Below are 23666 nucleotides of genomic sequence, written 5' to 3' on the forward strand. Positions count from 1 at the left end.
GTAATATAGGAGGGAATAGGGTAAGCTCTAATAAAGAGAAGGGTTTTCAGAAAGTGTATTCAAAATATATTCACAGCTTTAAGCTATGTATACCCTTCTGTTAGACATTTTTCCAGGCCAGGTGGATTGGATCATTTTTTAATCCAATTAGGAAGAAAACAACTCTAAAATATGCAGCACTGGACTGTCTGCTAAGATCCCTAGTGCTGAATTGCTGTGTCCTGAATTGAATGTGTCGTGAACTGACAGAGTGTCACTAGCCTTTCAGCCAATCACATATGTTTTCTCACAGTAGTCACAATGTGATTGGATGGCAGGTGGAAAAAAAGCTTGTGATTGGCTGAGTGACTAATGACTCATTATCATTATAATGGGACCACTGTGGTGGCAAAGATGAGGGTTTCTGATCTTTTTCAGTACTCCACACCCAAAGTACAGGCGAACCAGGGAGAACCCCAATACTTTTCAGCACTGGGTGAGGGGTGCACTGTTTATGTGCAGCACATCATTCCATAGAGGCTCCAGCCACGCTCTTTTCACTATGGCAGAAGACGGCACACTTGTGGATTCTCCTGTGTTAGTGGAAACCAGCCACAGTCTATATATCGCTAGGGCTGGTTAAGGATTTTAGACTTTTTTATTCATGTTTTATTTCTAAGTAGATTCAATCCAATCAGCTTGACGAAGTTCCCAGGTCCTCTAGCAGACCTAAAACACCACCGGAAAAGGATAAATATTTCCATTACACTGGAAAACTATATACAGTGAAGCTGCTGGGCATAGAACAGCTGGGTAAAACATTAATGCTGCTTGTGGCTGCGATCCACCTTAGGATCTCGGGCTTCTAAACTTTTAGAATGAACCCTAAACATGATTTCCTCACCAGGAGACAGCCTCTGATTCATGTGTTTTACAAAGCTTCAAGTCCGGGTTCAAAGTGTCTGGAGAAATATGTATGGAGGTTTGGAGGAGGACGACCGGCTGGGCTCTGAAAGACAGAGAGTGCAAGGCAATTATTATTATTTATCTTTATTTATATACTTCCAACATATTATGCAGTGTTATATAGACACTTAACCATACACATCAGTATCCCAACATTTGTAATGCCAATGTTTGGACAGGGGCATGCTTCCTTCAAAATGAGCAGTGTTCCACCTCCAACGCTCCTCCCCTCTTCTAAAGAATTATTAAGTTGCCACACACACCTGAGGCATCTGCCAACTTCCTGTGAGTCTGGACAAATGGCCGAACATGGGACAGTAGCATAGTCCTCTCAACTTGGGACTGTCCAGCCAAAATCGGGACAGTTGGTAGGTATGCTTCAGCCCCTGGTCCAGTCGAACTTCTCTACCCCACAAACAAGCACATACTAACATTAAATTAATATCATATTTTGAACTGTGGAAAGAAACCATAGTACCAGACCAAACCCAGGCAAACATGGGGAAAACATACAAACTCCACACAGATAGTGTAATTAGGTATTACAATTCCTGCGCACTAAAAAGTGTCTGCAGCTGGTTTCCGTATTCAAGTACGGGGTTTCACCTAAGGACCCCTGCACATAAACAGTAGTAAGAATATGTTTTACATATAATGCAATCACAAGAATTAAATGTAGGTCCAAATGCAAACAATTGTGGACAGATAAGGACCTCAGGGTTTCCATCATATCGCAAAAAAAGTCACAATTCATAGCATGACTAGCATGGCAGATGGATCTTCTTCTGCTTCAATATTTCCAGACATATAAATCCGAAATTCTCTCAAAAAAGGGAAAAATAAGATATACGGTGTAGTATATTTCACGCCTTGATAAAGACCACACTATACAAAGTCGAAACGCGTTGGTTTTTTGGCTATTTCTATTGGGGAAAGCAGAGGACATACCAGGGTTCCTATCCCCATTTGTCCCACTTATTTCTTCCCACACAGATAGTGCCTGGCCAGAATAGAACCTATGGTCCTAGCTCTGTGAGACAGCAGCGCTAACCAATGTGCTGCCCAATGACAGAAATGGAGGAAAACAAGAAGAATGTTTGAGTCAGTGCTGCATAGAAAAAAAAGAAGACTGTTAACATTTACTATTGAGGAGTTTTTCTTCCAATACATTTTTAAGGGCCTACAGTTCTAAAAATATGTAAATGTGGAGCTGGATTTATCACATTTCAATGTAGATACTATATCATCTTGATAAGGAAGGTGAAAGCAGTTTTCTAAATAACTTTGATGTATTGGCTTATTTATGCCCTACTGCAACTTTTACTAAGCACATTGATTTTTCTTTGAATATAGAGAGCATAGCAGAGATGTGTCATATTCAATACCAACAGGAATAAGCAAGTCTGTCTCATAATATAAACAAATACATGGTAATGTATGTAATATATCTAGTAAAAATTGTAGATGGCCACATACAAGCCAATACATTAAAGCCACCAAAAGATGGACAATATCTTTACAACTTCTCAAATCCAGAACAGGTTTATTTTGGACACTTGAGATACCTTAGGTGTAATCCAAGCTCTGTGCAGTGAAACCTATAGTGTCCCGAGTTTCTGTGAAATATGAATGTAAAACGTATCACTTGTACCCTACTAATTTATTTTGTGCCCAAATTTAGGTTCATATATACATATACAAAGAGTGTTATACTAAAACTAATAAGCCAAACAATTGCATTTCGGATGTGGGTGCATAGTATGTAACGTATGAGAGCAATATATACTGGCACATACCGACTCATCACAGAACACCATAATACATATAAACAATAAAAGATATGAAACAGAAACACCCCTATAACCCAGGTAGTCAGTAACCTCCTTAGCTTCTTTCTCGGAGATCAGAAGCTCAGTAACCCTATGATCTTACATACAGCTGTAGAAAAATCTTCTCACCTGAATACATATACTGTATCCGCTTCAAATGCTCCAACAATCAGATCTGCGAGAGACAGAAATCAGAACACAAGGTAGAATAGTAGACACAAATGCTAATATATTGCAGATTTACTTGTTCATTACCTGGATACCCGTTACCATCAATGTCTACCCCTCCTCTCAGTGCAAATCCAAACCTGGAAGGGGGCTGTAAGGGGCTTTCTAAGATCTGGGATGGTTGTGCTGATAGCCCAAACCTTTCACCTTTATAAATGTATACACAGCCGCCCCCAGATATTCCTCCAAACGGAGAACCTACAGCCACATCTAGGACAAGACAAACAAACATGGTGTCACATTCCATTCAGATTGCATATATATTTCAATTGGGTGGGGATAGAACAACATGTGGCCAACCAGATCAGCAGAATGTTCACAGTAACAGTAACAGTAGCAAGAAGTGACAGGCAGAGTATAAGCAATATTATTAGGATTGAAACTCAGCACACTTTAGTATTATCCCAGTTCTCACCATTATATCCATCTCGATCCAAGTCTCCCAGTGGAGTAATTGCTGCCCCAAACTGTCCATAAAGATGTGTCCCAGTGAGGGTCTGATGCTCTTTATCAAAATATTTGTTTGTCTTCTGCATATACACATAGACTTTCCCAACTTCCCGCAGCTTTCCACTTGGCCCTTGTTCCATGAAAACAGGAGCTCCAACCAGTAGATCATCATATCTATAGATCAACATATAAAAAGCTAGTAAGAGAGTGCGATACTTCTTCTGCCCAAGTCAGTGCCTAGGAGTTCATCATCATTTATTTATAAAACGCCACCAATTCCACAATGCTGTACAGAGATCTGTTATTCATATCAGTCCCTGTCCCATTGGAGGTTACAGTCTAAATTTGCTAGCACACACTTGTGTTACTTTTGTCAGCAGTAAATTAACCTACTAGTAAGTTTTTGGAATATGGAAGGAAACAGGAGCACCCGGAGGAAACCAGCTCCACAGAGATAAGGCCATGGTCGGGAATCAAACTCATTACCACAGTGTTGTGAGGCAGAAGTGCTAACCACTAAGCCACCGTGCTGTTTGTGTTCTCATGGGATTGCAATGGTAAAAATGTATTTTAAAACTGTACACCAAGGTAGGATGTGGAAAAGGATGTGGTATGGCTTAACAGTGCTGACTACAACGACAACATTTACCCCGACATCTTCAGGTTGGACGGCTGTTTCCTGACAAGGATCCATGACCAGGGCCGCGAGAGGGGGGGGAGCAGGTACATTTTACCCGGGCCTGGGCTTGCCAGGGGGCCCGGGCCGGGCCCTCGGTTCTAATTTTTATTTTTTCCTTTTTTTTTTATATCTTGGTTTTTTTTTATGTTTTGGTTTTTTTTTCCCGCGGCTGGGGAAGGGTGGGGGTCGGATCGTTGGTGGGGGGAGCTGGACCAATAAAAAAATAAAATAAATAAATACTCACGTGACCGCGGCGCCGCGTCCCTCCTCTCCTCTTCTCTATTCACACTGACTGCCGGGCGTGACGTCATCAAGTCACACCCGTCAGTCAGTGAGGAGCGCCGGACAAGACAAAGCTGGAAGAAAGAAGAGAAGACAGAAGAGAAAAAGAAAGAAGCTGACAGGAGGTAAGTAAAGAAACAGAGAGGAAAGGGACAGTGCTATTAAGAAGGGGGAGTAAAACAACGGGGGAGAGAGGCTGAGAATAAATAAAAAAGGGGAGAGAAACAATAAATAAAAAAGGGGAGAGAAACACAGAGTTAAAATAAAAAGGGGAGAGAAACAGAATAAATAAAAAAGTGGAGAGAAGCACAGAATAAATAAAAAAGGCGAGAGAAACAGTATAAATAAAAAAGGGGAGAGAAAGATAGAATAAATAAAAAAGTGGAGAGAAGCACAGAATAAATAAAAAAGGGGAGAGAAACAGTATAAATAAAAAAGGGGAGAGAAACAGTATAAATAAAAAAGGGGAGAGAAACATAGAATAAATAAAAAAGTGGAGAGAAGCACAGAATAAATAAAAAAGGGGAGAGAAACAGTATAAATAAAAAAGGGGAGAGAAACATAGAATAAATAAAAAAGTGGAGAGAAGCACAGAATAAATAAAAAAGGGGAGAGAAACAGTATAAATAAAAAAGGGGAGAGAAACAGAATAAATAAAAAAGTGGAGAGAAGCACAGAATAAATAAAAAAGGGGAGAGAAACAGTATAAATAAAAAAGGGGGGAGAAACATAGAATAAATAAAAAAGTGGAGAGAAGCACAGAATAAATAAAAAAGGGGAGAGAAACAGTATAAATGAAAAAGGGGAGAGAAACATAGAATAAATAAAAAAGGGGAGAGAAGCACAGAGTTAAAAAAAAAAAAAAAAAGGGGAGAGACACATTTAATAGTAAGGACTATTAATTTAAGATGGGGTGGTTTGGGGGCTATTGAATCTTGGGGTGAGTTTAGGGAGAATGAGGTCTATTTATTAAATGTGACTATGAATTTATTAATGGCAGTGATGGTTGCGGGATATAGGTATTGCTGGGGCTGTTTGCAGGAAGGGAAATAGGTTTATTTATTAAATGTGAATACTATTATTTTAATGTTGGGGCTGGAGGAAGGCCTAATTATTAATCGTGGGTGCTATTGATTTAACGCCGGGGCTGGCTGTAATTTTCTAAATGTAGCCATTTTTTTTCCCAAATAGGTCCTCTAACATTCCAGGATCCAGACAAAGCCACAACTAAAGAAAGCAGTAGTCACAGGTGGTGAAAGTGAGAAGAACAGGTAGGAGAGAGCAGCAGAGTGTGTGAAATGTTGTGATTCTAGTAGGGACAATGGGAATTTTTGGCGAGTGTCGTGCTCAATGTAAGGTGCAGGCCAAGACTGAACTCTTTGTGTACACACTGCATTCTTTGTATACTACACTGTGGTGCTAGATGTCTTAAAAGTCAGGAGTGCTGGGACATATGTGACGCTCTGGTGAATTCAGGATCTAGTGCTAGCCACGCCCCAATGGCGCATCGCCACGCCCCAAACATATGACCACACCCCAAAAAAAATTTGCAGCGGCATTAGGCTAGCCACGCCCCAACGGTGCATTGCATTGAATGTATGACCAAAGGCTAATAAAATTTGAGGGCTTACTCGACTATGAGGGGGGCCCCATGAATTTGTTGTACCCGGGCCCTGAATTCCTCTTGGCAGCCCTGTCCATGACAACTGTATGGTGAAGTGACTTCAGCCAATCACGATGAAGGAAGATACCGGCAGGACTTGAGGACGTCAGTGAGATAGGCAACGCTGCTAAAGCTGCTCTTAAGGGGGTAATGTATGTATGAGGGTATATACAATGTACTTTAGAAAAGGTTGTACAGTGTACATAGCTGCAAACTTACATTACCCCCTTAAGAGCAGCGTTAACAGCGTCGCCTATTTCACTGACATCATCAAGTCCCGCCGGCGCCTTCATTCATCGTGATTGGCTGAAGTCGCTTCACAGTACAGTCATCATGGATCCTTGTCGGGAAGCAGCCGTCCGGACTGAAGATGTCGGGGTAAGCGTTGTCGATGTAGTCAGCATCGATATGCTGACTACCACCGGTGGAAAAATCACACTACCAAAGGTTGCCCTATTTAGAACTCCAGGGGCTGCTCCACGCAGCTGTTTTTCCTTGGTGCTCCCTGGTTCGTCTCATACTCTGGCTGAAAGCTGAGAACTGTGTGAAGTTTCAGAGGGCGTGTGTCCACTCAAGCCAATAAAAAGTAAAAATTGCAGCTGATCAATGATAGAACGCTGCTTTAAGTAATGTAACTATGTAAATGTAAATATGCATACTAAAAAAACAGTGATATATCAGAGTCATACTTTGTTGATGGGAGAGCATGAAGGAACACAGACCCTGGTTAACATGGATTATGTTTAATTCTGATTGCGACTGCAATCAGTTTATTCTTTTGAATACCTGGCCAGTGTAATTTATAGTCATCTACTAATTAAATATTTAACTAAATAAAGAAATTGCACTTTGTGCCTTTTATTATTCCTTTTGTCTAGCGATCTCCAATCAAAAATGTACTATTAACCCCATCGGTGTGGAGATGTTGCTTGGAATCCCATCTGCTTCCTAAGGATGTATAGTTGAACAGTGTGCATTTAGATTGAGATTTAGATTAGATTTAGACAATACCAGACTGGGAAAAACTATTAAACATATCACAGAAATGTCTTCAGTTCATGTTACAATATCACAAGTCAAACACTAGAGGGCTCTAGATGTTTTCGGAGAAAGCATTTTGTTTTACTTGTTTTAAATACGCACCCATCATTGTTTATGTCAGTAACAGCTAACGAGTGACCATAATATGAGGCAATCTGTAAGGAACATAAGACACATTTAAATGCGTGGTATGTATAGACGCATAGACATGCGATACATTTATGGAAATACAATTTGTTTTTACTTAGTATTTGTACATACTGTATGTATTTTATTCTCTACAGTGCTACGCACACATTTGCTAGGCACATTTTACCCCACCAGTCAAGCTAATAATCATTTTGGTACCAGGGACAGGGAACACAAAATAATATTTCCAAGGTCACAAGGAGCTGTTGGGATTCGAGCAAAGGACTCCAGTCAGCACCCTTACTCACTACTTCACCTCTGTTATAAGTAGGATATAAAATAGGCAGCTACAGACATATAAAGCTGTATGTGTCTGCATACATACAGTCATTATATAAAAAAGCAAATGGAAGATATATAGGATCATGTTACAGGCATAGCTGTATATGGTCATAAGCAAAAAAAATGGGGGGTTAATTTCAAGTTAATGCTCACATCCATTTAGTTTTACTTTCCTTAACACACAACATTTCCCTCCCTAATTTTCCCATTTATAAATAACAAGCTAAATCAGATTGTAGCCCCCTAGTGCCTATAGGGTTGGGTACGAAATTCCGACAGAATAAATTCAGACACTTATCCTGCCGACATGAAAATGCTGACAGGCTAAATGCCAGGGGTGTGGGAAGAGCCCTGTTAGCACTGGGTACTCCTAGGGAGAGGGCCCGATTTTTTTTGCAAACCTCAACTCCCTAGGAAATCCAGCCCCTTGCTGACCAGATGGGGCTGGTTGATATCATGGCAGGGGGACCCCCTGCTGTGGGTTCCCCTGCCACAGTGCCACCAGCCCTGGCTGGCCAAGCCTAGGGCTGGTTGAAGGAGAATCGGGGGAACCCCACACTGTTTTTTTCCCTGGATATTTCTCAGACCAGCACTAGGGTTAATATGACTTAAGGGGGGGGGGGGGGTTTCTTTTTTAAACATGTATTTATTTTTAATACTGTTTATCCCCCCTCCTCAGGATATAGAGGCCCCAGGAGTGTGAGTGGTCTCCTATGGGCCCAGTAGTGGCTGCACCCACAGCACTTCTGCCACTGCTATTAACCTGTGTAACAGTGTGCCTCAGTGATGTCACTAGTTCCTAGTGAATTAATAGCTTAAGTATAAATACAACACAAACAATGACTGCCTCCACTGTAGGAGAAATGTACACTGAGTGCTACTGGAGTCAGAGGGGTTTATCAATGAAAATCTGGGAGCCACCAAGTAGCAAAACAAAAACATTTGTTAAATAATGTATTCAGTGTCAGACTCACAGCCTTGTGAAAACAAGCTTCTGTACATCTGAGAGCCTAGTGTCTAACGTCTAATTGCAGTCACAGCCATGACATGCTAGAATCCTTATCCGAACTCTGTGTCACTCACCGGACTGTGAGTGCCATTTCTCCTGTGTTCAGGAACCGTGGCCGTCCCCCATCCTGAGGGTCTGCGCATGTGCAGCCCTTATGAAACCTTCAGTAACTGTTGCTTTTAATTGATTGGATGATCAGACAACCCTCCCTATTTAAACCACCTGTGATCATTACCTGGTTGCCTGATCTTGGAGTCTCATTCCCCATGAGCCTCTGAAGGTGTTCCTGTGTTTCCTCGTGTATTCAGCTCCAGCTGATTCCTGTCTACTACGTTTGTGGTTTCCAGACCACTTCAACTCTCCTGTGTTCATCGTGTCTGCACTCAGCTGATTCCTATCTGCTACTACTGCCGGATTCCTGTCCGCCTCAACTCTCCTGTGTTCAGCGTGTCTGCTCTCCGCTGCCTTCGCTACTACTGCCGGATTCCAGACCACCTCTACTCTCCTGTGTTCAGCGTGTCTCCCCTCCGCTGCCTTCGCTACTACTGCCGGATTCCAGACCACCTCTACTCTCCCGTGTTCAGCGTGCCTTCCCTCCGCTGCCTCCGCTACTACTGCCGGATACCAGACAGCCTCAACTCTCCCGTGTTCATCATGTTTCCAGTTTTACTTACTACTGCTTCCTGAGTATTGCTCCATTGATTACCGGTTACCTTCCGTGCGCTGCACCAACCTGATTACCGCTTCCATCCTCCAGTGGTCTCTCCTCCTGCCGGCCTTCAGCCGTTCAGGTATCCCTGCACGTCTCCTTGACAGCCTGCTCTCCTGAACCGCGGTATGCATACTTTCCATTGACTTTGCTATTATATTGCATATCCGTCTGGACTGTGTTGTGTTCATCTCCGGAGTCTTCCATCTACTGAAGCTATTGTTACTATTGACTTTGTTTCCTATTACCTGGATCTCTATAGTGACTTTGTATACTTCAAAGCAGCGCTTGTCAGTTATTATTGTATTGTGGTTATCATCGTGGGATCAAGTTCTGTGTGCCCCGTGTATCCTCTGCATTCCATTCATTTCCTCGTGTCCCTCCTCACATATATATATAGCAGTGGTACAACTTGCTGCACGCAGACCACTGACTCCTGTTTCCCATTGACACCAGTTTCAAGTATCCTCTCACATAAGCAGTGGTACAACTTGCTGTACGCAGACCACTGACTTCCCCGTTACCTACTTGCACCTGGAATCCATTCCTTCACTATAGACAGTGGTACAACTTGCTATACGCAGACCACTGACTCTCACTACCTCCTCTCTACTCCTGGACATTCCTCCTCACTATAGCAGTGGTACAACTTGCTGTACGCAGACCACTGACTCTCCTCACGTTTAATTGTCCATCTGGTTCCTCGTGTACATACATCTAAGTCATTACCGGTTGCTGCTAGTCATAGACTTTCCTTGAGCACTCTCTCACCATCTGCTGATTCTCCTGTTCCGTTGTCACCCTGCTACCAGAGGACCATAGTACCAGCTATATTACTCTGGTAAGAACATCATCTGGTGATATCCTGGGCAAAGACTCCTAGTGCCCGTGACACTCTGAACATTGTACTGTCCCTTTATTAAGACATTATTACTAGATATATACGTACCTGATCTCCTTTGATTTTGATAATTTGTTTTTGGCCACTATAAATTTCAACCTGTAGTGGAAAAAGAGCCATTATTTAGAGCAATCCATGCACCAACTCTCCTGAGTTTATGGGGAAGGCAAAAATGGTGGACCTGTATCTATAACATATATACATAATGTGGATGCAAATAATGAGGAATGCATGGAATCCTCTGTGAAAATACCTTTATATCTGGGAAACTAAGTACCAGCAAATGATTAGTGGTTTCATTTTGCAGAGCAAAATTATTGAATTGTGATAAGGGAATGGGGAGGGCACATTTACAGGGACATTCTTTGCTGTATAAACAGGTGACGAGACATTTTCACTCTGCAAAAGGGCTTGATATTCTATACTTTTATTGGGACCCGGTTTGCGCCTCCCCTGTTGTACCGGGTTGATGGAGAAGCTCGTTTCTATGTGTACTCTTAGCAGTGTTTAAAAATGCCACACACAGACAAAATTGCCACCTGTAATAGAGACAGTCTCAACTCTCTCATTGTTATATAAAAGGCGAAACAGTGTAGTATTTTAGGAGTAAAAATGTTATTAAAAGGCTAGAAGGCTGGACTCTGATGGGATACGTAACCCAAGTGAGGGACTTTATCAACATGGACTTAGATATGACAAATTGCAGTAATCTGTCATTGTGTATCATATTTTTTGTATATAACATTTTAATGAAGAAATTACAAGCTGGCTAAGAGCCATAATTAGTCTATATACTTAAAGTACATTTTATTGCTGGAAAAGTAGACTCTACATTCCCATTTACTAAAGGGATTTTAAGTAACAGGTGAGCTGGTCGTGTGAATTACCAAGGTCAGGGGTGAGGGTGGAGGATTGGATTCTCCATACTGCAGCAGAGAAGGTGAAAATAAATAGATCCAGCATAGATAAGAAATAAGACAGATAAGTGAGATAGGGAGACGGAAACGCAATTTAAGGAGGAATTGACACACAGCTAAATATTACAATGATAGATGGTGATTCAATATTTCCTTTTTTTTTTTTTTTTTTTTAAATTGTAAAATTACAAGTTTTATATAATTGGGAAATCTTCCGCTTAAATAACAAGTCCATACCCAGCACTGGCGATGCCTCAGGATTAAATGTTTAATTTTTTTAATTACCATGATTATGCTATATATTATGTTCACAATACTGGGGCTGTGCAGATGGGTGCAGGCTGCTCTGTCACACTGCCCAAACATCCAGCCATCAGCTATCAGAATGCACAAAGATCAATAATAAGCCACAGCATGCAGTTCAGGCAGTGAGTTGAAGGACAATCTACTAGTAAATTGCTAATTACGTCCTCCATGCCCCTCAATGGATTGGCCATGCCCCTACTATAGTTTCCTACTTAGAAAATATATATAGAAGTCGGTACTCACTGCTCCCATGTATGCAAAGTTTGGACACCCAACAACAATTTCTGTAAGACACCAAGCACATGTACAGATACTTACTACCACTCAATAAAGAGATTGATTTTATACAAGTCAGAGAAGGTTGATGTTACCCAGCCACACAATGTCAATTAAAAGACAATTGTAAATGTCATTTTTATATGAATGTACTACGGATATTCTTGGGATCCTAATACTCTTGGATCTTTACAATGCAAACCCATGCCTTGATTTTCAGTGACGACAAAATGCAGATCCACAGATGGATTATATACCTCTCCTTATCTCATTACAGTACCTGCATTGTCATCCTGTGTAAATTCACCATAGGCCACTGAGAAGCCTGAAGTTAGAAGAAAATGGTAAAAATTATTGTTACAAATAATTGAGCTAAACATGTAGAAAAAACACAAGGCAACAGGACAGAAATCTTAGCTTCAAGACTCTCATATGCAGATTTATTTAAATTGCACCTATCAACTACAGTGGAGGTAGCCATTTTCTGAGCTTACCTTATATTTATGAGATTGTAGCCTGCCAACTCACTAGCAACCAATCACTGAATCACTATGTGATATGCTGCATTCTGACAAATACTGGTTTAACCAACAAAATGGCTATGAATTTGATAGGATTAACAACAAGCTGAAAAAATACTACAACCAATAGCAATCAATTATATATTTGCATCTATTATTGTTACTTGGAGGTCAAAGCTAAGCTCTGGTTTGTTTGATGGAGATAGGGAGGTATATTTCCTAACAGTGATAAATGTGCACTAATACACAGCAACCAATTAAGAAATGTGCTTTTATTTGTCTAGTGTAATTAGACAATGAAACAAATACCTAGCTACTGTCCCAATTAAATCAGGACAATCCCAGTTTGAGGGGTCTATCTTTTCGTCCTGACAGTCGACTGTTGGAATGTTGAAAGGTTGAGAGGTACTGGTGTGCGTGGTAGTGCATGTGAGCTTTTATGGGAGAAAAGTTAAGAGCAGCCTAATACGTCTGAAGCGCCAGACCTGGAGGATGTGGCCACATTCCCATCATGTGGCCTAGCTCCACGGAAAAACCTTACCACTTTAGGTCAGTTGTTGGTTACTCTTGTCTGCAGCTATGCCCCAAACTTTGAGTAGTGGTGTAGGAGAGCTAGTTCTGGGGAAGAGAGAATAGAGTGTCCAAAGATGTCCTTCAATAAGTCAAATACTTCGATCCATAAGGGTTGTACAACCGGGCAAGACCAGAACATGTGGAATATATCTCCTCGTTCTGAGCAATTACACCAGCAGAATGGGGACATTGAAGGCCACATCTTATGTAGTTTCTCGGGAGTAATAACATTTCTGTGTGGTTTAGACATTTAGACATTTTGAAAGAGTTCCGAAAAATACGTTCCCACTCCTTGGCATAGAAGTCTAAGTATAGGTCTGTGTCCCATTGGAGCTAAACCCTGGATTTTGGCAGGTCATGTTGAGTGTGCAGTAAGTTGTACCAGAATGTGATACTAACTTTATTGCAACCCTTGGTCAGTTTAGTGAAGTATAGCAGTGGAGGGGACATATAGGCAGTCCCTTAAGTGATGGTGTTTGAGTCCTGTTATTGAACTCCCCTCCAGATAGATGGTAGTGGGCACTAAGGTTGGTAAAGGAGGTGAACGTTCCTGAGTTGAACAGCTGGCCCAGGGTTAGAATCCCTCTAGATGCCCATAGGGTGAGGTTTGGGTCGGGAATCTGCGTGGCAACTGCTTGTATTGACACACTGGAAGTGGGGTGGGGGATTCATCGGTAGCATTGCATAGATGATCCTACACCATCAAGGCGTCCCTAGTTAGAGCAGCCAGGTTGTGGGCTGTAGGCCTCCAATCCATAAGGACCCACAATAAATCAACCAATGGGAAGTCTGTATTAATCGTCCTTTCGATATCTACCCAGGACTTCTATCCTCGTGGCAGGGACCAGTCTTGCATCGGGGACAACAGGCATACGGCATAATAATTCCATAGATTGGGAAAGGATAATCCCCCCTACGTCTTCCCCCGAGGTATTCGCTGCATCGCCACACGTGGGGGGCTTAGATTTCCATAGATGCACACTCAATAGGGCTGTTAGTTTATTCATCAGGCGTCTTGGGAGCCGAAACGGGAGCATACGGAACATATACATCAGCTTTGAAAGGAGCATCATTTTGAACTCTGATACTCTATCTAACCAGGAGACCTGATAGCACATCCATGATGTTGATATAGCTGAGCTATGAACCCAAACTTGACAAATTACTTTTCTTTCTAAATCCCATATTATATAGATTATAGTACCCTACCTTTCCCCCAATCTCCTAGCCCACAAAGACAATTAAAAGCTTTGCTTCCCTACTTAAAATACACTCCATGATAGACTCCTGACTTTCATCTAATGGTGAAGAAAGAGGCTATACCTTTTACTCCTACCATCATAAAATTTACTCTCAAAATGTCATCACCATAATCATTTATTTATATGCACCACCCATTTCACAGCACTGTACAGAGAATATTTGTCATCTACATCAGTCCCTGCCCCATTGGAGTTTACAGTCTAAATTCCCTAACACACATAAAAACAGACACGCAGACTAGGGTATTTTTTTTTTCTCAGAAGCCAATTAACCTACAAGCTTTTAGGATGTTGGAGGAAACAGGAGGACCTGGAGGAAAACATACAAACTCCACACAGATAGGGCCCTCATAATTGCCTCTGACTTGACTCTTGAATGATCCTTCCCTTCCCTCTTCCTCTCTAAATGTAAGGGAGTCATATGGGTAAGATGCTCCTGACTCTACATAAGAACTTGCTCTTACATGTTTTTTTTTTTATTTTTAACATTCGCATTCGAAAATTTCATATTTCCTACAAAAAAAAAAAATAGACGCCTACGTCAAACTCTACACAAACCCTATAATGTGTGCACAACTTCTAACAACTCTGCACAACATAGAAGAATGCACGTCACACTTTATATAATAGTATACTTCCTCTTATATCTGTTACATTCCTGTAAATTAAGGGGAAATTATACAGTTATTTTAATTACCGGTATATGCAGGCAAGATTTGTGGAAATGCCAAATAACACTATATAAAAGCAAAATTACAGGATTGGCTCTCATTTGTCTCATTTGTATCTTCTAAGAGGATGGAAACTGTAATCCTAATAGCGTGGGGATACAGGTGCATTTTTACTACTGGCACAATAGAGTAGTTATTAGTAGTATTCATACACAAGGAATGTGGTGGAGCTTTGGACTATGGATCCGAGACCAATCTGGGGAAATGGTATCAAGTATTTGTGTGCTACATGAAAAAACAGTCAGTATTTAACTTATGTGCAAAACAAAATCCTAATTTGCACCCCTTGCATTGTAACATGGTTTTGTCCAGGAGACTAAAAGAAGAAGTTTCTCAAGTTAAGATCCTTAATGAATCATGTTTAAATACATAGTATTAACTTATTTAAGCAGGTAACAAATCCTAGTGCCATTTGGTTTTTATATATCTTTAGGAAGTACGTCACTTTCTCAAAACCAATTCTAACTATACTTTCGACATTTTAAGAACTTTTTGTAACAATTATTTGTGGCTTGAATCATGGTAGTGCTATTCTAAAGCACATCCTTAACTTTTTAAAACATCATGATCTATGACTAAAGCATATATAGAATGGATAGCTTGTTAAATTAGGAAAAATATTGGTACTCAAACAAAATATATTTCAGATATGAAAGTTATTGCTTGGTAAAACTTAATTGTATATTCCACCATTTTACATTGGAGCCACTAAGCTTCTATGCATAATTTACATTGCCAAAATCATATGTCTGCTCCCATTCTTGTTATAAAGTGCAAAGGACAAGTAAAATAATCTGACTGTATGTGTTACTAAACATTCAGAGAAAAAAAGTGAGATTGAGGATTTTCCCTTTATATATGCTCTTAGCCAGTTGTCAAAATGGAAATTTAGAATTGGTGGTATGGAATATGTAAGTGAATGGAATTTGATAGTTATACAATGTAGGCAGAAGGAAAAGTGGTTGCCTGGGGGTATGGCATACCACCATATCAGTGGCGGATCCAGTAGGGGGTGGGGGTCATCCGGGCAATCACCCCCCCACCCCTTAACAGCACAAGCACACCTTTAAATTACAGGCAGGATGCCGAACAAAACAGAGGAGGAGCGGGGCCAAATCAGGAGCAGGGCCAACCGGGAACAGCCAATCAGAATGAAGGAGGGGTGTGCCTATGCTAAATCCCCCAACTCCCCTAAATATAAATTCTGGGTCTGCCCCTGCACCGTGTCCACCACCACTTCCATCACTGCTTTTAGCCACATGTACCTTTATATGTTTCAGCTGCATTCTGGTCCTCTTTTGAGGATAACGAGCCGGAATATCTCCGAATCAGAGGCATGGACATTTTCTGGAAACCATGTAGAGGCACTGTAGTGTATCGTCCTAGAGTTTGCAGGAAGGCAAATAAAAAGACCATTGGAGATATTTAAGTGAAAATATTAAAATAGTTGCTGGGAGATGAGCCGTCTAACCAGACTGAACCAAAATGTTGTCAGACAATATCATTATCTGCTGAATGCTCAAAAAAGCACCTATACACCAAAATAATTCAACATAATGTCATGCAATATAATCTATGGAGCTTGTATGAAGCTGGACAGTCCTCAACTACACTACAAACACAAACTGAACTAAATTCACAACAATGTCCCTACACACTGCTCTATAATATGTACACAGACACACACTACTTTAAACTCAGAATATCACATGTATATTTTAGAGTAGAAGGTAGAAGAGGAAGAAGAAGGGTACCTACCTTCATAAAAGTAGCCTACTGGTTCTCCCGTTAATAGAATCCCATCCTGCAAAGGGAAAATGTGGTATTTAAAGCCATGGAATCTTACATTGACCAAGTAACCAAAGAACCAGTAACAAAACCCATTTTAATTAGCTTTTTTCGCTCCTGAACACCTGTCTATCTAACAAAAACCCTTTTCCTGTGCATTCACCCTTATTTAAATGAAACTGTGTTGCTCTATTTATTCAAATTAATTTCTTAATTAAAGATATCTTTGCTGGCTAAAAATAGATTTTAGCTGTAATTGTGGGTGTTTCATGCCCTGGACCCCACAGTTTCTAGAACTCACCCCCTCTAGTTTTCCAATTATAGAAATACTCACATTTATTCTCCAAGCATTCATAGACAGGAGGATGGAAGGTTCTGCTGACTGCTGTTATTGTTTTATATTTCTCTGAGTATTGTGTTCTGTTGTGTGACAACCGACACGTTTTGAAGCACCAGCATGCCATACACAGAAGCTGACATTCTAGGGCCCCAAAATCAAATCAGAGGGGAAGGGAACTCCAAGGCAGCGAATCTGAGACAGGCAGGCTAGTGTGAGAGGGAAGTCCCTCCCTAGAAATGTTGGGGACCCTTCAAATTTTTACTGATGAGAAATTGTGAAATTTCTACCGGCCCTGGGTATATCTAAAACTTACCTTTTATGTTCTGTTAACTTTTCTGTATTAAAATATTTTTTATTTTCAATCTGTTTTACATTTATGTTTCTGCATGTATGTTTTTAACTGTTTCTTATCGGTAAGCATTGTGACTACTCCTTTTCATAGTAAATCAAATTTAATAATGTTCTGTCTTTGTGTTTTTAAGGGATCTATGTGTTAAATCGGTTTTTGTTACACTACATTTATGGGGGGAATTATTTGATTTACAATTCATTTGCTCAATTGGGTTATGATTGAATTTCAGAGAAACTAAAGAATTTTTATGAGTGTCAGCTGCTAAACTAAATCTAAATCATTGGCATTGTTTTGTTTAAATAGTTAGTATGAGATAGATTTTTGGGGGTCATTTTTAGACAGATCATGTAGTTTTGTTTGGATTACAATTTATTAACATTATTATTATTTATTTTATCCTTTATACAGCGCCAACATATTACATAGCTGTGGGTAAAAATTATTGCAATTTAGGAAATAAGCTCCATGAATTGACATCAGTCATATCAAGGGATAGTTTACTTTGTGTAGTATTACTGAGACAATGATAACCATGACTGGATTACAATCACTCAGGGTTATTCCCTGTTTGGAAAAGACAGAGTAGGAAAAAAGAAAGGTCTTTACATGCAAAAAATGAGATACATACTAGACTTAACTCTAGAAATTGGAGAGAGAGGCTCAATTTATAGAACACCAGGACAAGTTGAAGAATTGGATAGATTACAAGTGGATATCACAGAGATGTCAATGAAAGGTGACGTGAGCTAATTTTGGGAAATTTCAATATGCTTGATACCTGATGTCGGAAGAATCTAAAACTAAAATCACAGAGGAGTGGAACGGCTCCCACTGGATACCAGATAAATTCTTATAATAAAGTAAATGAGAGATCTTCACCTATAGCAAACCGCCTTTTCCGTAAATGGCAATATTCTCACAGGTACTCGGAAGCCCCCGGGACTTGAGCTCAGAGTAGTAAGAATTTGTCATATGTGCCAAGTAGCAAAAGAGTATACAGACTGGAAGCAACTGCTGTACTAAGTAGTAGTATAGAAAATAATTAACAGAGATGATGCAAATGGTCGAGGCAGGCAGCGAACAGGCATAACCGGTGACAGGGGTCACCTACACTAGAGGGATATACAATGCTATACTGTAGACACATATACAGTGGTGCTAGAAACTAAGCAAGTTTGTGAACTCTTTAGAGCTCTCTGAATTGCTGCATAAATGTGACCTTAAATGTATTCAGATCTTCATCTAAGTCATAAAAATATATAAAGAGAACTCAATAAATCAAATAGCACACACAATTATACACTTTTTCATTAACTTATTGATCAAAATGATCCACCATTAAATTTGTCGTAAAAAGAATGTGAACCTCTCAGTTTGCCATTTCTGTTAAGGGGATAGTTAGAGTCAATAATATCAATCAAAGGGATGACAGTCAAGAGTGAGTTTGGTTGTCCTTGCCCTATTTAAAAAAAAAAAAAACATACACCCGAGCCTTCCCTATCAAAGCCTGGTATGTATGCCATACCTCAGTCAGAGGAGATTTCTGAGGATCTCAGAAAAAGATTGTTGATGTTCATCAAGCTGGAAAAGGTTAAAAAAAGAATTTCTAAAGACATTGGGCTTTTCCAATCCACAGTCAGGCAGATAGTTTACAAATGGAGAAAATTCAACACCAATGTTACTCTACAGAAGTGATCATCCACCAAAATCACTCCAAGAGCAAGGCATATGATATTCCAGAGATCACAAAACACTGCAGGGTAATGCCAAAGGATCTGCAAGCCTCTCTTGCACTGGCTAATGTCAGTGTTCATTTGAAAATTTACGGTAATTGTTGATCTGTCCCGTACAAGGGCTTGAAGGAATTGCTTCAACTCAGGAGGAAGCCATTACCCTTCAAGAAGAACACTGCTGTCCATTTAAAGTTTTATAACTTGGATGAGCCAGAAATCACCTGGATGAGCCAGAAGTCTATTGGAAGAATGTTCTGTGGACTGATGAGTCTAAAATAGATTTTCTTTGGCTTAAATGAGAAACGTTATGTCTGCATTCCAACATAAGACCCATAAAACTTGATGGCAATATCATGGTTTAGAGCTGTTTTGTTGACATCGGACCAGTATAGTTTGCACCATTGATGGAACATGAATTCTGTATTGTACTAGCAAATACTACAGGAGAATGTCTGGGTATCCTTCCGTGAACTGAAGCTAAACGAAAGGTTAGTCTTGCAGCAAGAAATCCTAAACACACAAGTGAGTCTACATAACAATGATTGAAGCTATAGAAATTTAGCGTTTTGCAATGGCCGAGTCAAAGCCTGCACTTTAATTCAATTGAATTGTTGTGGCAGGACCTGAAGAGGGGTGTTCATGCAAGAAAGGCCAGCAGCCTACATGAGTTTGAACAGTTCTGTAAGGAGGAATGGGCCAAAATTCCATGAAGCTAAATGTGTGGGACAATTCAACAATTACTGTTAATGTTTGAATGAATTAGATGAAGATCTGAATACATTTAAGGTCACATTTGTGCAGCAATTCAGAAAATCTTAAAGGGTTCAAAAAGGGTGCACCACTGTAAAAGAGCTAAGATTATTGCTTGTAGGAACATTAAATAAAACTTTTTAACCAATTGCTGCTGACAGGTATTGTGACCTGATGGGCTTACTTTGCCACTTAGTCTTTGGTGGTCCTTGGGTTAAGGACCTTACACAGTTTGTCTGGGTTCCTTTCTCACCATCAGTAACCAACTGTTACTGACCACTCCTAATGGTATCAGTGTGGATGGAGTAACGAGAGTGTTGCAAGTGGTAATTTGACAAGAACAAAAGGGGTATTGAGATCAAACCCCAAGAGATTGTTTGAGGTGGTACAGGGAAGTTAAGAGAACTGGAGAATCAAAATATGTGGAGATGTAAATGTGAGACAGGACTGAATTATTGGAGAGTAAAGAAATGTGTAAAATGTGGAATGCTGCAAAATTAAGGACCCAGACAGAAGGTCTAAATATTGTGACTAGCATTATTTGTGTTGTGAATCTGTCATTAAAATGAATAAAAAACAAGTTTTACTGAAGGGTTAGTTGCTAGTCACATGTATAGGAAAAATAGTTTAGTTGTTAAGTATTTTGAGCATTTGCATAAGGCAGACTTCTAACAAACTTACCTTCCCTGTAACAGGTACATTTGATGTTGAAATTTAAGGTCATATAATCAGAGTACTGTAAATGTATGTATATAGGAAAATCATTGTACAGTGTATGTGTGATGCTGCGCAGCTGAGAGAATGGAAAACCCCCCATCCTTATTCTGTGTAAAAGACTTCAGTGTGTTAAGAAAGGAGGGGGGTTGTGCTTTTGGTTATCTGACAATGTATGTAAAATTGCTAAAAAGGTTCTTCGAGTATGCTTCAATAATTTAAGAGTATGTTAAATGTCTCCGGAGTGGTGACAACACATTGAAGCAGATTAGTATTTGGTTTAATGCGGCTACTTGTAGTTTCACAACTGTAGGCTGGAGGAAATCATTTAATTTTTCTTCCTCTATAAGTGAGGGAGTGGTATTGTTTTTTTTTATTGTTTTAAGGTCGAAAAAGGTGTACATTTGTAAATGTAATGTCTGTATTGGTTAATTGTAAGATTTTGAAGAGATGCAAAAAGTTTTAAACTCTGTGGTCCGTCACTGTACGAATCAACAGACGGACAAGAGGGTAAATAATGTACAGATAGTGTTAGGTGAAAACATTGACCTCCAGCTAGCTGGGGTCCAAAAAGCTGTTTCTGTTTTTGAAGTAAAGAAAAATAATTATCTCTGTGAAGTAGAGAAAAGTGGAAGTGAGCTTTTACATGCAGATATTACAAGCAGTTTTAATCTGTGTGAAAATGGCACTGATGAATGTTTCTCAGAAATCAGGGGGGTTTGTTATGCCCATAAAGAAATATTGCAAGATAAAATCCCATCTGTGAGCGAGAATTGTTCAAGTGAATACATTTGTACTTTCAATAGGGAAAACACCGAATCTGAAAATATGCTTAAATGTTTGGTGATTGGGAGATTCTGTTGAGAAAATGCTGAGTGATTTGCAGACACAATGCAAGGTGTCTAACGAGAGTACTCTGATTTTTGAGAGAGACAGTTTTGCTTTTAAAATAGCTGAATGCCTGGAACCTTTTAAGAGGGCTATGTGTGATGGAATGACTGAAATCCAGGAAGAGTCATTCAAGGGGGCTGTGCTAGGTGATGATGAGAAAGGAGTGGCTTTGAGCATGCACCCAGGTCACGTCACTCTGACATTCTCTGTTTGTGAGATTAGGGATTGCCCCTTAGAGGAAATATTTTTTTCATGAAATGGAAGGCATAGCGTCACAGTTAAGTTACACAGAGAAATACGTAAACAAATGTTTAATGAGCAGCCACTCACTGCACAAAATGTTCATTGGTTACCTGATAATGGTTTACAGGAGACTGAGGGAAACCCAGTGATAGGGGGTGGACACAAACTGATTGGCAAATTGTTTAATACCAGAGCTGACAAAGTTATAAAGTTAGCAGCAGAAAAAAGATTGTAGAACACAAATGTAAGATTAATAACATTTACTGTAATCCCTAATGAACAAATGTTAATCTCTATGCAAAAAGTTTGCTCTGCACAGAAGGTTTCCAGATGGCAAGCAGGGAGGATGTGAACCTGCCCACACAGGTTTGTGGCGCAGTAATGATGGTAAGCTTGTTGCACCAAAAAAAGTTTGTACCTTGTTTTGGCACAGCTTAGTCATGGTTTAACACACTTATCAAAAGACTGCTATGGCTCAATTAATTATGGCCTATTGGTATTCTCCAAGATTCTTTACACTAGCTGCAAATTTCTCGTAGCTGTTTAACCTGTTTACAGGCAAATCTTGGACACACTGTTCTCATAGAACCAACACTCCTCCCAGCTACAGAGAGAGACCCTTTAGGTAATCCAGATTGAATATACCCACCTCTCAATGAGTAGAAGGATGCAATATGTTTTGGGTTGTGCGAGTCCACAGCCACAACAAAGTAATAAGTAAACACTAGAAAGATTTACATGATATATACTCTGCTGAGTAATGACTATTGTGTTTTATAAAAAAGACTTAAGACTTTATGAGCTATTATCCATGCTCCTGCATTAGCACTTCTGGATGATAGCAAGTCATTTACACTCTCCCCTGAGCAGGAACAAATGTTTAACCAATTGAAAGCTTATGTAACCTCAGCGCCAGCACTTACTTTGCCAGATTTTAACGAGTTGGTTAATCTGCTTTATCATAAAACAGAGGGACATGCCCAGGGAGTGCTCACACAAGCACATGGAAGGAAAGAAAGACCCTTAGCATATTACTCTATGCAACTGGACCCTGTAGTCAGGGCAGCACCAACGTACATTAAATCAGTAGCTGTGGTTGCACTACTGATGGAAAAAACAGCCCCCATGATGTTAGGACATGAACTTTTTACACAGGTACCACATTTAGTAACAGAAATCCTCAACCAGGCACAGACAAAACACTTTTCCTCAGCCAGGCTCACTAAACATGAGGTGGCTTTGCTTACCCCCTCTATGTCAAATTAAAAAGGTGTACAACTTTGAATTCAGCAACATTATTGTACTGATGCTTTATTCAAAAGAGGGGAAAGAAGGGGTGCATATTGACACAGAAACAGATATTGATCAGATACATAGTGAAAGTGACAGTCAGTCACAGCAGCAGCAAGACACAGAAAATGCATAAACTTTTTCTTTTTTCCTGTGCATGATTGTATTGAACGAATGTGATTAGAAAGTGCTGCTATACCTGACATATCTGAAATCCCTACACTAAATGCTGATTTAGAACTGTTTGTAGATGGTTCCCGATATTATGTTGATGGCACACCATACACAGGGTGTGCAGAACTCATTAGGTCACTCTTTGCTGCTCTTCAACTGCCTAAGCAACTAGCGGTGATAAAGGTAAAGGCACACACTCGAGGGCAGACCTCACAAGCCAAAGGTAATGCCCTAGCAGATGCCTCTGCAAAGCAAGCTGCTGTAATTCCACTGAACCCTGTGAACATAAATGTTGTGGCCCTACCCCCAATCCCAGACTCAGAGACACTCAAAGTCAATAAATAGCCCCAAATGTTGAAAAACAGGCCTAAAAAGGCTGGGGGCAAAGGAACAAGGAAATGAATGGTGGTTGCAAGATTGCTATTGTTTGCCAAAGCACTGTACAAAGTGATGGCACAAGCCCTACATGGAAAGGTCCATGTGTCTAAGGACACCATGTTAAAGAACCTGGAAAGAAACTGGGTGGCTCCTGGATTTAAACAAGCTGCACAAACAGATGTATCTGGATGTGCAATATGTGCTTACACAATCCTGATAA

The 23666-nt window shown here is 40.1% G+C and overlaps 1 protein-coding gene across 2 annotated transcripts in view; it reads right to left on the bottom strand.

The window, feature by feature from the left end:
* Window positions 1-23666, bottom strand: part of ITGA2B (integrin subunit alpha 2b) — a 73207-nt gene that overhangs the window by 34110 nt on the left and 15431 nt on the right. For both annotated transcript variants that reach the window (XM_075177302.1, XM_075177301.1), the window contains exons 7-16: window positions 16552-16597; window positions 16059-16175; window positions 11987-12031; window positions 11674-11714; window positions 10256-10306; window positions 7220-7272; window positions 3418-3626; window positions 3030-3212; window positions 2904-2949; window positions 884-988 (exon numbers count right to left, since the gene is read on the bottom strand). In XM_075177302.1, the coding sequence (XP_075033403.1) occupies window positions 884-988; window positions 2904-2949; window positions 3030-3212; window positions 3418-3626; window positions 7220-7272; window positions 10256-10306; window positions 11674-11714; window positions 11987-12031; window positions 16059-16175; window positions 16552-16597 (896 nt within the window). The remainder of the gene's footprint in view (window positions 1-883; window positions 989-2903; window positions 2950-3029; window positions 3213-3417; window positions 3627-7219; window positions 7273-10255; window positions 10307-11673; window positions 11715-11986; window positions 12032-16058; window positions 16176-16551; window positions 16598-23666) is intronic.

Source organism: Mixophyes fleayi, chromosome 6 (assembly GCF_038048845.1).
Source record: "Mixophyes fleayi isolate aMixFle1 chromosome 6, aMixFle1.hap1, whole genome shotgun sequence".
Classification (NCBI taxonomy): domain Eukaryota; kingdom Metazoa; phylum Chordata; class Amphibia; order Anura; family Limnodynastidae; genus Mixophyes; species Mixophyes fleayi.